This window comes from Protopterus annectens, chromosome 6.part0, assembly GCF_019279795.1.
Source record: "Protopterus annectens isolate FY-2018-M chromosome 6.part0, PAN1.0, whole genome shotgun sequence".
Lineage (NCBI taxonomy): Eukaryota > Metazoa > Chordata > Ceratodontiformes > Protopteridae > Protopterus > Protopterus annectens.
The window spans coordinates 592713685-592727480 of NC_056737.1; the positions used below are offsets into that span (position 1 = coordinate 592713685).

Sequence of the window (13796 nt, forward strand, 5' to 3'; positions counted from 1 at the left end):
GAGGTGGAGAGGACAAATCACAATCATACAGGAAACAGTCCCAATGACTTCCCCCTGCCTGCATCAAGCACTTATCTTCTGGCAGCACCCTTAGGGGGAAAACTAGCACTTTTTTCTCAAAATTGGCACAATATAACCCAGGGCATATGGGTTCTAGACATAGTGTCACAAGGCTACAAGTTTTATTTCCATACCCTGCCAAGGGCAAACGGTTGATCAGATCTGCCAAAAAATCAATGGGCAGAGGCTCAAAAACATGTCACAGCTCTCATGAACATGAGGGCTATTCAGCAAGTGCCACAGCAAGAGCAGGGACAAGGATTTTACTCAAGACTGTTCTTAGTACACAGAAAGGACAAGGCATGGAGACCAATACTGGACCTATCTATTCTAAACACTTTCCTGGATGTACCAAAATTCAAGATGTTGACCTTACAGCAGCTTCTGCCCATGCTGGGCAGCAAGTCTTGGCTCGTGACTTTAGACCTAAATGAGGCATACCTGCATGTCCCAATCAGACAATCATGCAGAAGATACCTCAGAGTCAAGGCTGGCTCAAAGCATTAAACCTCATGGATCCCCACGAGTGGCACCTGGATCCACAAGTCTTCAGCATGATAACAAAGAAATGAGGACGCCCGGACATAGATCTATTTACCTCCTCTCAAAACAATCAACTAATTCTGCACAAGGGCTCATCACAGACAACCTGGAAAGTGGACGCCTTATCTTTCAACTGGACAAACCTATCAGTATATGCCTTTCCTCCACTGCCTCTCCTCCCCAAGATACTCCTAAAGGTCAGGCAGGAGAAACCAAAAATGATTGTGATTGCCCCAGACTGGCCACGCCAGTACTGGTATCCGATCTTAAGGAACTTGTCCCAATGCACAGCCTGGACCTTACCTCAAGTACCTCATCTACTGTCCCAGCAAAACAATCAGATTCTGCACAGCCAACTCAGGACCCTAAACCTGGCAGCATGGCAGATAATGTAGCCATACAAAGCACACCTCTCAGTAAAGCTGTGATGGATGTCATTTTAGAAGCCAGAAGGCCTAGTACTAGAAAGTCCTATGCTGGGAAATGGAAGAGATTTTGCGCTTGGAACCAAGCTCAAGGAACTGATACAGCTGTCCCAAATATTCCTCAGATTCTGCAATACTTAACTGAGATGCTGGACAAAGGCCTATCTTTTTCATCAATTAAAATCCATGCCTCTGCCATTTCGGCTCATTACAATACAGAGCCACCACTCTTTTCTCATCCTTTATTAAGGCAGTACCTTAGAGGAGCCAAAAACTTAAGGCCTCCAAGGAGAACACCAATACCTGCATGGGACCTCAATTATGTCTTGGAAAAACTCACCTTTCCTCCTATTGAGTCAGCTGCTACTGCGGATATAAAGTTCTTATCTTGGAAAACAGGTTTGCTCCTAGCAATAACTTCTGCAAGACAAGTTTCAAAGCTACAGGCTCTCATGGCTGTGGAACCCTTTATCATTTTTTATCCAGACAGGGTTTCTCTGAGAACAAACCGTACATTTATGCCTAAGGTGGTATCCACTGTAGCCCTTAACCAAGCAATTAATTTGCCAACTTTTTATCCAAATCCACAGAACAAGGGGGAGAAAATTCTGCATTCTTTGGACGTACACAGACAACTTAGATTCTACTTGGACACAACTAAAGTTTTCAGAAAGACAGAACAATTACTAGTTGCATATGCCACAGCATCACAAGGAAAGGCCATCTCCAAGCAGACTATTTCAAAGTGGATAGGTCACTGCATTCATTTCTGCTACTCACAGCATGGCAAACCAGTGCCTAAGGGCATTAGGCCATATTCAACCAGAGCTGCAGCCACTTCTGCAGCCTTTCTCAGGGGAGCACCAACCAAAGACATTTTAGAGGCTGCTACTTGGAGTTCAGTGCATACCTTTACAAAACATTACAGTCTGCCTCTTTACTCTAAATCCAGGGCAGGCTTTGCCACTGCAGTTCTGCAGGGCCTCATAGCCACTCCTAATGCTGTTTAGCTCCAGCCCCCCAACCATAGCTTTGGGACTCGACCCAAATCTAATGACTGCAGCAGTGAAACATGAAGAACATAGTACAGTTGTGTACACTTACCATAAATGTAGATGTTCGAGTGTATTCACTGTTGCAGTCCAGGTTACCCACCCGCCATCCCCCTTATTTTTGCTGGAACTTATCTTTACTTCTATACTATCTAGGTGATGTATTTGCTTATAGACGAAGGTAAAGCTTATTTTTGGTGCATATATGTTTTATTTACATAATTTTAGCCTACCCTTTTGGGGGCACCTGACATCTGGGGCAAGAAAAACTGAATAAAATGGCGTCGGCTGCATCTTTTATACCACTGGCGACCTGACGTCAGGGAAGAGGTGACAGCAACCGACGCAGGACCCAAGACTTTGGAATTCAGGCCGACTGAGGGCAACCTGCCAGCAGGATAACCCAAATGTAATGACTGCAACAGTGAATACACTCGAACATCTACATTTATGGTAAGTGTACACAACTGTACTTTTCTCTGGTACTGCAGAAATTCTTAGTTTTTCCCTACATGCTCTGTCCTCTAAATCTATTATTTTTGAAACATCTCTTCCTAAACAGTTTCATATTCAACCATTCTTTTCTTCATTTCAGCCTCTGTTTTTTGCAGCTTTATCACCTCATCTGAATATCTGTTTAAAGCTTCTTTCATTTTTTCCAGTCTTTTGTTGTTTGTGTTGATATACTCCATCAGCGTTTCATTTATTGTAACCAGCTCTGTATGCAGTTTTCTTATATCTTCCAGTAGGTTACCGGAAGTCATGTGTGGAAATTGCATTGCTTTTTGCTGAACAGCTGCAGAGCTTTCCCCAGTCAGTGTTTCTTCATCACTTTTTGTCGCTGATTTTTACAGGTCTTCTGTATTTCTTTTTTTCCTGGCATCCAGACAATACACTTACTAGCCAGTTACTGAAATTTACCCATAAACACAAAAGTGTACTGTCCTTCTCTGTTGAGTTTCTGTTTTCACACTGGGAGAGCTAGAGTCAAGCTGTTACTCAATGTGCAGCCATCTTGAAAGTCATAGTAAGGCCATGTTAAGTTTCATTGTGGTGGCTTCCAAAAAAAGCAATAACTAGAAAATGGAAATCAAAATCTAAACCAACTATATTTGAAGTAGTGAATATTTTAACAGAAAAAAAACAGGAAGTGAGACCCTTAGAAAAGGGTAAAAATAAATTACATAGAAAAAAAATGGAAATTGTAGGAATAATACATGCAGAGAAATGTTTTAGAGGAGAGACATGGTTTAAAAAGAAGGCAGGAATTAAACAATTTATGGAATGTTGCATTGATTATGTGATATATTACAGTATATTTGATGTGCCACGGTGGTGCAGCGGTTAGCATTGTCACCTCACAGCAAGATGTTCTCCCGTTCTATTCTTGGCTGGAGCGACTTCTGTGTGGAGTCTGCATGTCCTCCTCGCGGTCAAGTGAAGTTAAAGACATTGCAGGTAGGTGCGTGAGTGAATGGGTGTGCCTTCTTCGAAGGCTGGGTGTTGGGCTGGCAATTCGGCAAAGTAAAAATCCACTGCCAATCATTAGCTGACCAGAGTTTCGCTGTGGCGACCCCTAAACGGGAAAAGCCAAAAGACATTACTTACAGTATATTTGATGTATAATGTTCGAAAGTTTGAACTTGTCAGTATGGTTTGATTGTTTTTATAGATCTGTAAGTTTGCCTATGTCACAAGTGATAAACCAGTAAAATTGTTTAAAAAAATTAAAGATTCTTTTTAGAGTCAAAGAAGCACTGGGACATAAGGCCAATGTTTTACCTAGGTAGTTTGATAGTTTGTGAAACAAAGAAGATTCCGTATGGTCACTATACAGTCCATTCTTTAATTTCTAAGTAAGGATGATGGGATGTGCTCTCCAGGAGGTTTCATCACTCCGGCTGTTGGCCAGTTATTTCCAGTTCAGAACCCCGCCCTTTTTGTCTCATTGCAGTCTTCAACCCACCCACCTCCTCCCTTGGTGTTCACCTAATGCCTGGTAATGATTGCAGCAAGGATTACTGGTGTTCTCATATCTGGACTACTGGCTTATCACCACCCCTTCTAGGAATTTTCTTCTTCAAGCCAGGGACTCCTTGTTCCACCTTTGCTCAATTCTAGGTGTTACGGTGAATATAGTTTGTCAAGCTTCAACCCATTCAGGCCTTGACATTTATTCGAGCTGTTTTGAACATAAGATGTCAGATTGTCAAACTTCCACAGGCCAGGATCTCTGCAATTCACAAACAGGCAGTGGCTGTTCTTTCCTATCAGAAACCACCAGAAAGACTGATTTTTTTACCTCCTGGGTTCCATGGCGATGACCGTCACTGTGATCCCTTTTGCCAGGTATCACATGCGAATCCTCCAGTGGGCCCTATCTGAACAATGTTTCATCAGACATCAGCCCATGAATTTTCAGCTTTACCTCACAAGGACCTGCAAGTTTCATATTCAGTGGTGGTTGGAATCACCAGTTGTATCTCAAGGACAGTCCTTCATACTGCCTTCATCTCAGGCCACTGTGACCATGGATGCTTCCCACTTAGCATAGGTGAGCATTTTTTGGGAAAGGCAGTACAAAGCATGTGGTATCCAACAGAGACCAGTCTTCTCATCAACATTTTGGAGATGAGAAATGTCTTCCTAGCATTGCAGGCATTCCAGGATGTTGTACCCTCAGGTGTGATTTTGATTCAAATGGACAGTATGCCAGTGGTTTGGTACACCTGCACATGAAGCAACATGATCCTACTGCTTATGTCACGATGGCATGATAATGTGGCAATGGATGACGTCTTCTCAACACTTTCTGATAGCAGTGCACATTCTGTAACAATCCAGTGTTCTAGCAGACCAATTGAGCAGCTCTACACTTCTTCATCGTGAGTGGTCCCTCAGTCCAGCATTAGCAGATCCAATCAGATCTTCAGCCGATGAGGCCAACCTTGCTCCGATCTTTTTGCCTCCCCTACAACACCAAGTGCAGAAGGTACTTTGCCTTTATCCCCCAGGAGGGAGAGTCACTGAGGGATGCTCTGACCTGCAATTAACCCCCTCTGGACTCCTATATGTCTTTCCTCCTACCCTGTAATACCGATATTTCTTCAGAACACATTGGCTAGAAAGGCCACAGTGATCCTTATCCCTTTTGGCCTCGGCAGGTATGGTTTCCATTCCTCTGGTCTCATCTGGTTTGCCCTCCCTGGATGCTGTGCTCAGATTCAGGTCTCCTGTTTCACCCATCATGAGCAACCTTACCCGGACATTCAAGCTCTCAAACTAGATGCTTGGTGTCTCCAATTCCACTGATGGCTAGGCAGTCCAGGCTTTCTTCCCAAGTTGTTCACATTTTGATATCTCCTCAGAGACCTTCTCCTATGATGGTCTGTAAGACTAAGTGGAAAAGATTCTCTGTATGAGCTTCCAGCAAGAAATTAATTCCTTTTTCAGCCTTTCTTCCAGCCATTCTGGATTTTCTGGCATCCCTGTTTCATGTTGGAACTAGTTACTCCACTATTAAGATGCAACTGTCAGCTATCTCCAACTTCCATATTGGGTTAAATCACTCTCCCATCACCTGCCTTAGAATGTCTAAAGCATTTATCAGGAGTATCTTCTATCCTTGACTACCACTTAGGAACCCAGTACCTCCTTGTGCATTTCCATTCTGTTGCAGTCCTTAACTTACCCCCTTTATGAACCTGCGGCCAAAGTTGATTTAAAATTCTTGATGTGGAAAATTTTGTTTTGTAGCCATCATCTGTGCCAGAAGAATTTCAGAGCTTCATTCCCTATCCAGTAAAAAACCCTTATCTGGTCTACCACAAGGATAGGGTATCTCTAAGAAACTCTCGTTTCTCCCAAAGGTGGCTTCTGAATCATCCCTCAATCAGTCAAGTTTCTGTGTTCTTCCCAAATTTCTCTAATAACGGTGAATGCATGCAATACTTGCTGGATGTGCATAGTCATCTTCATTTTTATTTGCATCATTCTAAGATCAGAAAGACTGATCATTTATTTGTCTCCTTTTCCACAGCCAAGCTGGGTAAATGTGTATCCAAGGTAACACTCTCTCATTAGCTTTTGGATTGTATCTGTCATGTCTACAAAGAAAAGGGCTTATCCTTACCCAGACCACTTCAGGCCCACTCAACAGCAGCAGCACAAGATATAATAAAGCGGTACTTTACTGCATTCTTCTGCAAAGTACTGCTTGATAACATTTGTGCTGCTGCTACATGGTCCAATTTCCATGCCTTCATTTCTCACTGTAAATTGGACTGATATTCAAGGTCAAGAGACTCCTTTGGTTCAGCTGTGCTCTGGAATATCCTTTCATGAGAGCTCCCAAGTGTCCTAGTAGCTGGGGACTCTGCCCTTTCCATTGAGGAATGGACAAAAGAGACATCATCAAATATAAAAGTTATGTAATTAACGATAGGTCTGTGTTGTCTGCTCCTGTCCTTCCTCAATCCCCTCCTCTTAATTCTTTTCCCCGTTTCCTGAAGTGACCATACTGGCTTACCTTGGCTTGATCTTGTAGTCTTCACGTCTTAGGTATGAGAGTTGGTTTCTTTGTACTAGTTGACTTCTTGATTGTTATAAGTCTAGGGGCAATCTTTCTTTCTCTCTCTCTCTCTCTCTCTCTCTCTGGTATTAGGGGCAAACTCATTCTGAGACATCTGTCTCCTTACAGGGGGATTGATTATGGGTAAAAGGAGAAGCCTGAGGACTGGATCTGTTGCTTGATAGTGGCCATAGTCAGGTTCAAAAACACATCCATTGGGTAAGGACAGAAGCCGACAACCCAGATCTATCATTATGCAAAGTACATAACTTTCTCTTTTTTTCCAATTTTTGACCACAACGGTTGTTTGAGTGAAAAATTAAATTTCTGTAATTGAAATTTTGGCAGGCACTTTTTGTCATTTAGAACAAAACTAAGTATATAGAGCATATGAGATTGGCTTTGCAATTTTATAGTACTTTTTTTTTCTTTAATAGATTCCTTGAAATGGAGTTGGTGTCAATAGTGGTTAGGGAAATATTTCATTATGGAACATTTTTCCTCTCACGTTTGGGCCATGGAAGTCTGTTTTATATGTGCATAGAATGGGGTTTCTGCTGTTATTGTGTATTGCATATTTTGCATAGTTGTAAACTACTTTCTGTCCATAACAGCAAAAACAAAATGCTTGCTGAGCAAAGCAATGAAGGGAACTAACAGCTCAAAAATCAAACACTCCCAACAGATATCCGTGATGGATAAAATCCAAATGCTTCCAGTCCAAATAATCCAAAGCGTGTTAAGAAACAAAAAATAGGCTTTATTAATAAAAAGGTTAGCGCTTTCGCAGTCGCTCCATCACGGATATCTGTTGGGAGTGTTTGATTTTTGAGCTGTTAGTTCCCTTCATTGCTTTGCTCAGCAAGCATTTTGTTTTTGCTGTTATTTTCATTTTGGCTTCGTGTTCTTGCTGAGCATTCACTCCGCTGGGGCTGGATTTTTGTTTTATACTTTCTGTCCATGTTACAGATAAGCAGATACTATGTAGTTGAATTAACAATTATCCTAGTAAATAAAAATAACATTTTCATTGTAAAAGCTTATTTTGTTGAGTGCATTTATGAGGGCAAAAATATGTTCACATCTTTTTTGATCATTTAGTATTTTATTTTTTTTTAAATGCAACTTGTAAACATTTGGTATTTTTTCTGTTTGCATTTCTTCCTTTAGAAAAGCATGTTCAACTTGGATACAAGTCTAATAGGAAATCAAGCATCAGGAAGCAAGAAAACTGTGAAGAAAGTTCTTTACTAAGTGATAATAAGACTGAACAGAGGTCCCAGATAGTTCCCGTTGTTATGCTGACACCAATGGTTTCAAAAAAGCATCTACGACAACGATGTGGCCAATACAATTTATCATATAAACATGATAGTAATATCAACTGTGAGAATTTCAGTCTTTCTGATACTGACAGCAGCATGGAAAGGGAATATCCAAATAAAGCCAAAGTTAGAAGTATAGAAAATTTACAGAACAAAAAACGTTTGAAGAATTCTGCCCGAGACCATGTAATTGTTCAGCTTAAAGATAAATGTAATGACCACATGGAAGAATCCAGTGATGAGTTTTCTGCGCGTATTGTGAGGAAGGCTAAATCATCAGTCAACAGACTCAGTTTAGATCTTAAGGACCCATGTGAAGAACCTGGAAAGCTACCTAGAGAGAATAATTTGAGTTGTGGGGAACCTAAAACCCTAATATATAAAACATCCGGTTGTAGTTCTTTAAGAAATACCAACAAGCAGGAAGAGCATGGATTTCGTGCATCATATGATGTAGCAACTCAGAACAGTACAAGAATAATCTCTTCATTATCTGAACAAAGTCCTAAAGTGCAAGATGACACAATTAGTAGAGTTTTTCCATTTGTCTGGCAAGAAAAATTACATTTTACGAGTGAGCCATCACTTGAGGATGTAGCTAAGCTACCACAAATGGCTTTTAAAGGAAATGAAGAGAATGAAGTTCCTAATAAGGAAAAAAGAAAATCTGTTTTTTCAGAAAAGAGAAACATGAATAGGATTTCAGATCATCAGACTTTTGACTCTGCAGCAGTTTACAAGAATGTTGTAGAAAGGGACTCTGGATTGTTTACATTAACTATTGGTGCTTCTGATGAAGCAAATTGGACTGAGATTGAACTGGACAAACTTCAAAGGTGAGTTTTTACAAAATGCAATGCAGTGCTTTCCATGTGCACTGAATTTTTTTATTATTCTCATGTGCATCATTTTGTTAAGATGGTTGTTGTACTCTGTCTGTCTTTCACTTTGATATGGAACATATTTAGCTATCCATGTACATTGAGATTTGTTTTTTGGAGGATGTTATAAGCAGTTGCAGGCTCTTTTGTCTGCTTAACATTTACAGATAGGAGTACATGTATCATTACCGCAGATTTTAGACAGGTTTTCTGTCTTTGGGTTGTGGTCATCTTTTTATCTAACTTTTCCTTACATACTTTCACTGTGAAATTGGTTCATAGGTTCATAGGTAGGTACTAGGCTATCTGCCCTAGGGCATTTATAAGCCTAGCCAGAATGTGTTGGCTTTCGCCACCCTTTTAGACTAGATTCCTGAGCCTCTGTCCAGCAGGGCCATAGAAGTGATCCCAGGAGTAAATTTGTGATTTCCCATCCACTCATCAAGATTTCTCTTGAAGAGGGTCAGCGAGAGGCTCTGCCTAACATGAACCGGGATTCTATTCCAGAGCGAGGGAAACCTCTGGGATATGAATCTATCCCTCCAGCATGTCCTATTTATTGTTGTGCTGAGGTTTAAATCCATGGAGCATGTAGCTCTAATGGATTTGGCTTTCTTGAAGTGGAGCATGTCCATCAATTCCGGGTTAGACATGGCCTTGTACGTCAGGCAGAGATCGCCTCTGAGTAGGCGGTAAGCAACTGAGTAGAGCTGGAGTTTCTTTAGTTGAGCTGTATAGGGCATCTGTTTGAGGCCCACGATCCTCTTGGTGAAGTAGTTTTGAGGCCACGATCCTCTTGGTGAGGTACTTTTGAGGTCTCTCTAGCTGTTGCAGGTGTCAGGTAAGATACATCCCAAATGGAGCATTGTACTCAAGGGCCTGATGAGCGATGAGTAGAGGGGCACAATGACCTCTCTTGATCTAGATGTGAACTCTTTTTTGATTAGGTGAGCTATATAGAAGGTTATTCTAACCACTCTGGCAATGTGATTGTCAAAGGAGAGGTTACTATCTACTTGGGTCCCCAGATCCCTAATTACTTCTTCCGTACTTAGTGGATGACCTCCTATGTGGTGGGCACTTTTTTTTCCCAAAGGAGATGACTATGCACTTTTTGGCATTTAGCTTGAGGCCATGGTTCTGACACCAGGTATCCGTCTCTGTAAGACCCTTCTGGAGGATGATTGTGTCAGCCGGAGAGTCGATTATGGCTCCCAGCTTGCAATCGTCTGCGAACTTGGTCAGCCACAGTCCTCCCGTGCTTGCCTGTACCTCAAGAGAAGTATATACCGAACAAGAGGGGTCCCAGGACTGAGCCCTGTGGGATGCCACTTGTAACCGGTTTAGAGTCGGACATGGCACCTGCAACTCTGACTGTGAGTTCTATCCCTGAGCCAGTTTGCAACCCATCTTGTGACATATGGGTTGATATTTAAGCTGGTAAGCTTATTTATGATGCCAGAGTGGGGTATTGTGTCGAAGGCCTTTGTGAGGTCCAAGTAGGCTGTGTGGACAACCTTTCCCTCATCTATGGCTTTGGTAGCTGTTTCAAAAAAGTCAACTAGGTTTAAGAGGCAAGATCTGCCTTTAACAAAGCCGAATTGGGTAGAGTCCAGTGTCTGGAGGTTCCCAATGTCTTTGTTTATGAGATCCATGATAATGCACTCCATAGCCTTGCAGATCAGGCTAGTCAGGCTTATAGGGCGATAGTTCCCGGGATCCGTTGTGGTGCCACCTTTGTGGAGCGGGATTACTGTTGCTGTACACCTTTCTTTGGGTACATAACCTGTGGTAAGGCTGAGTTGGAACAGTGAGTTTATGTGAAGGTTTAGTTCTTTTTGGAGCTCATGTAAGACGCAGCCCGGGATACCATCCGGTCCCATTGATGCTGTGTTTTTTACTTTGGAAAGGGCTGTTTTCACCTATGTGTCTGTGATGTCTGGGGGACTGCATTCTTCTGGAATAGACACTGGCCTTTTTGGGGGGGGGGGGTAAAGTTTGTACTGAACCTGACCGCCAGGATGTTGGCAATGTCAGTGGGTTCAGTGTATTTTGTGCCATTTTGCACCAGCTCAGAGTAGATCTGAGAGTTGCCACCCAGATTATTGACGTAGCTAAAGAACGCCTTGTGATTATCTTTAGATTCTTTGGCGATTTTTCTTTCGAAGCTAGCCTTTGATGGTTTTATGATGGAGCGAAGTTTCTGGCTAATACTGATCAGGGATGCCTTCTCTTTTTGGGATTTTGCCCTATCATGTAATAGTTTCCTCTTTCTGTTGTATAACTTATTTATGGCCAGGGTCCACCAGACTGGTCTCCTGTTTTTGGAGGAGTGAGTCTTGGTTTTACTTGGGATGGCACGATCCATGCATTCCTGTAGGTGCTTGTAGAGTGCATTTGTAAAGGATTCTGCGGTTTGGGTAGCATTTTCCATTTGCCCGGGGGCTTTGAAACTTTCCACCTCGGTCTTGAGAAGTGTGAAGTTTGCTTTTGAGAGATTTTTCACAGTGGTTTCCTTGGCTGGGGATGGGGTCGGGATGTGGATGTCCATTGTGATTTAGTTTGTGGTCTGATCTTACCAACAAGGGGTTTACCTCTGGTGTGGAACAATGATTCCCCCATGTTGGTGATGACCAGGTCCAATATGTTGTCCCTTCTTGTGGGAGTGGTGACCAGTTGTTCCATGGCGTTTGACTATATAAACTCCAGGAACCGTTGGGCAAAAGAGTTGGGACTTGAGTAGTTTTCCCAGTTAATGTTTGGGTAGTTGAAATCCCCCAATATCATGGTGTTTGGTGAGACCTTCATATTCTCCAATGTTCTCAGGAATGCCGAGTGGGGGTCCTGAGACAAGGTGGGTGATCTGTAGCAGGCTACAAACTGAAAAGCAGTTTTGCCCACTGTTAGTTGCACATGGATGGTCTCCGATGCCTCGTGCAGTGCCACTAACCTGGAGATGTGGGTATCCTTGATGAAGATGGATACTCCCCCGCCTTTAGTATTTCGGACCAAGTTTTGGGGCCGAAAAGTATAGTATGAGTTGAATCCTGGTAGTGCTGGGGTGTGCTCTGGAGCCTTGAACCAAGTTTCTGTTACTGCACAGATATCGATTTTTTCCATACTGAGGAGTGCCTCGAGTGCGTGCATCTTGAGGTTTAGACTTCTGGCGTTGAGTAGCATTACCCTTAGTTTTTTGATGTTCTTCATCTCACATTGCTGCAGTCCTTACTTATGGGTAGTCCGCTGTCCTCGGTCGGCCCGAATACCAAAGTATTAGGCTGACGTCGGTCATGGGTGCCTAGATCTGACATCAGAGCGTCAGGGTATAAAGGCGCATGACCGACGTCATATCCCCAGTCTTTTTTGCCGCATGGTCCGATGCAGAAGCAGAGTTGCAAGTGCCGTTCGGCGTTCTGAAATTTTTCGCTGGAGTTTCAGACCGATACCAAGTTGGCTAAGTACCCGTTGGGAATATTTTTGTTTTTCTTGCCTCAGTTACTTACGGATGTCAGAAAAAGTGAATAATTGTATTTCTTGTGGGAAACAGATACCGCATAGGGATTACCACTCGCTTTGTATTCCTTGTTTGGGACCGGAGCACGCCGTAGTCGGGTGTCGGTTTTGTGCTAGGTTTAATAAGCGCACTATTAAACGGAGGTTAGATTGCGCTAGGTTAGTCTTTGGCAAGAGGTGTAATTATAATATGCCGTCGGATGTTCCGACGCCTGCTTCTACTAAGAAGCGCAAAGACAAATCTTTTAAGCCTAGGCAGGATGATTCGTCCGTTTCGGACGCCGGACCTTTAGAAGCTACAGCTGAACAGGTGGATCCGGCTGAAGTTTCTGTTGAGTCCTAGGGGGAAACTTTGATTTTACAAGATGTGGCCTCTCAGGAGGCAGGCCAGGCTGAAGGGGCCTCTCAGGTTACTATTCTCCCTTCTATGCCTAAGGTGGTTAGGCCTTCTGCTACTGTTTCTAAGGCTCCTTCTAAGGGCAGGTCTGTTTTGCCTTCCTCTGGTGTCAGTTCTGGTTCTTCAGGGTCTGTGCCTAAAAAGCACATGCTTAAAATGGCAGAGGATTTGATTACTTTAATTAGAGGTTCTATGCCCTCCTGATAAGAGGCCCAGGATGGAGCCAGAGTTGGAAAGTTTGGAGCAGGCCTCAGATGATTCAGAGTCTTCTACTGAGGACATTCAAGATTTCCCTCCTTATTCTGATTCTGATGCAGAGGATTCCACTCCTTCTGCTTCTCCTCCAGAGGATTTTTCATTTTCAGAAACTCTCCATTCCATGAGGGAGCATTTTAAGTGGGAGGGACAGGATTACTCTGATTCCCGGAAGAGGCTTAGGGAGTTCTTGTTTTTACCACAGCATAGACCCTTAGCTATACCTCCGGTTTTGGATGTTGTTTCAGATGTTTTCTCGGAAGCTTCCCTTAATCCAGATTCTGTGCCTCCTGCCCCAGTTAAACCGGACAGGTATTACAGGGTGCCTGAGGCTCATAAATATCTGTATAAGAGTCCTAGGGCGGACCCAGAAACTATTAGTCAGGGGCCTAAGGGTGTTAGAGCCTCTGTTGTTAAGAATCCGGTTACTCTGGATAAGGAAGCTAGAGATTTGGATAGATGTGGTAAGAAGGTGTATACCTCTTCTACTTTAGCAATGAGAGCTTTGAACTGCCAGTTTCATATGTTGAAGTATCAGAATTTCCTCCTTTCTCAGCTAAGATCTAAAGTGGATGCTTTGGCAGAGGGCATAGAGTGTAAAGAATTGCAGGATTTAGTGCATGTTTCTGAACAGGTGGGTAAGCACTCTTTGCAATGTGGTTTTGATGCTTTACAGGCTTCTTCTAGGGTGGCTGCCACTGGTTCAGTTATTCGTAGGCACGCCTGGCTTAAGGATCAGAATTTGTCTGAGCATGTTAAGTCTAGAATTCTGGAT

The 13796-nt window shown here is 42.8% G+C and overlaps 1 protein-coding gene across 3 annotated transcripts in view; it reads left to right on the forward strand.

Annotated features, from left to right (window-relative positions):
- The window catches only part of MIS18BP1 (MIS18 binding protein 1), a 2747318-nt gene that overhangs the window by 1806422 nt on the left and 927100 nt on the right, over positions 1-13796 (forward strand). For all 3 annotated transcript variants that reach the window (XM_044074260.1, XM_044074258.1, XM_044074259.1), the window contains one exon: positions 7821-8811. In XM_044074260.1, coding sequence (XP_043930195.1) covers positions 7821-8811 — 991 coding nt within the window. The remainder of the gene's footprint in view (positions 1-7820; positions 8812-13796) is intronic.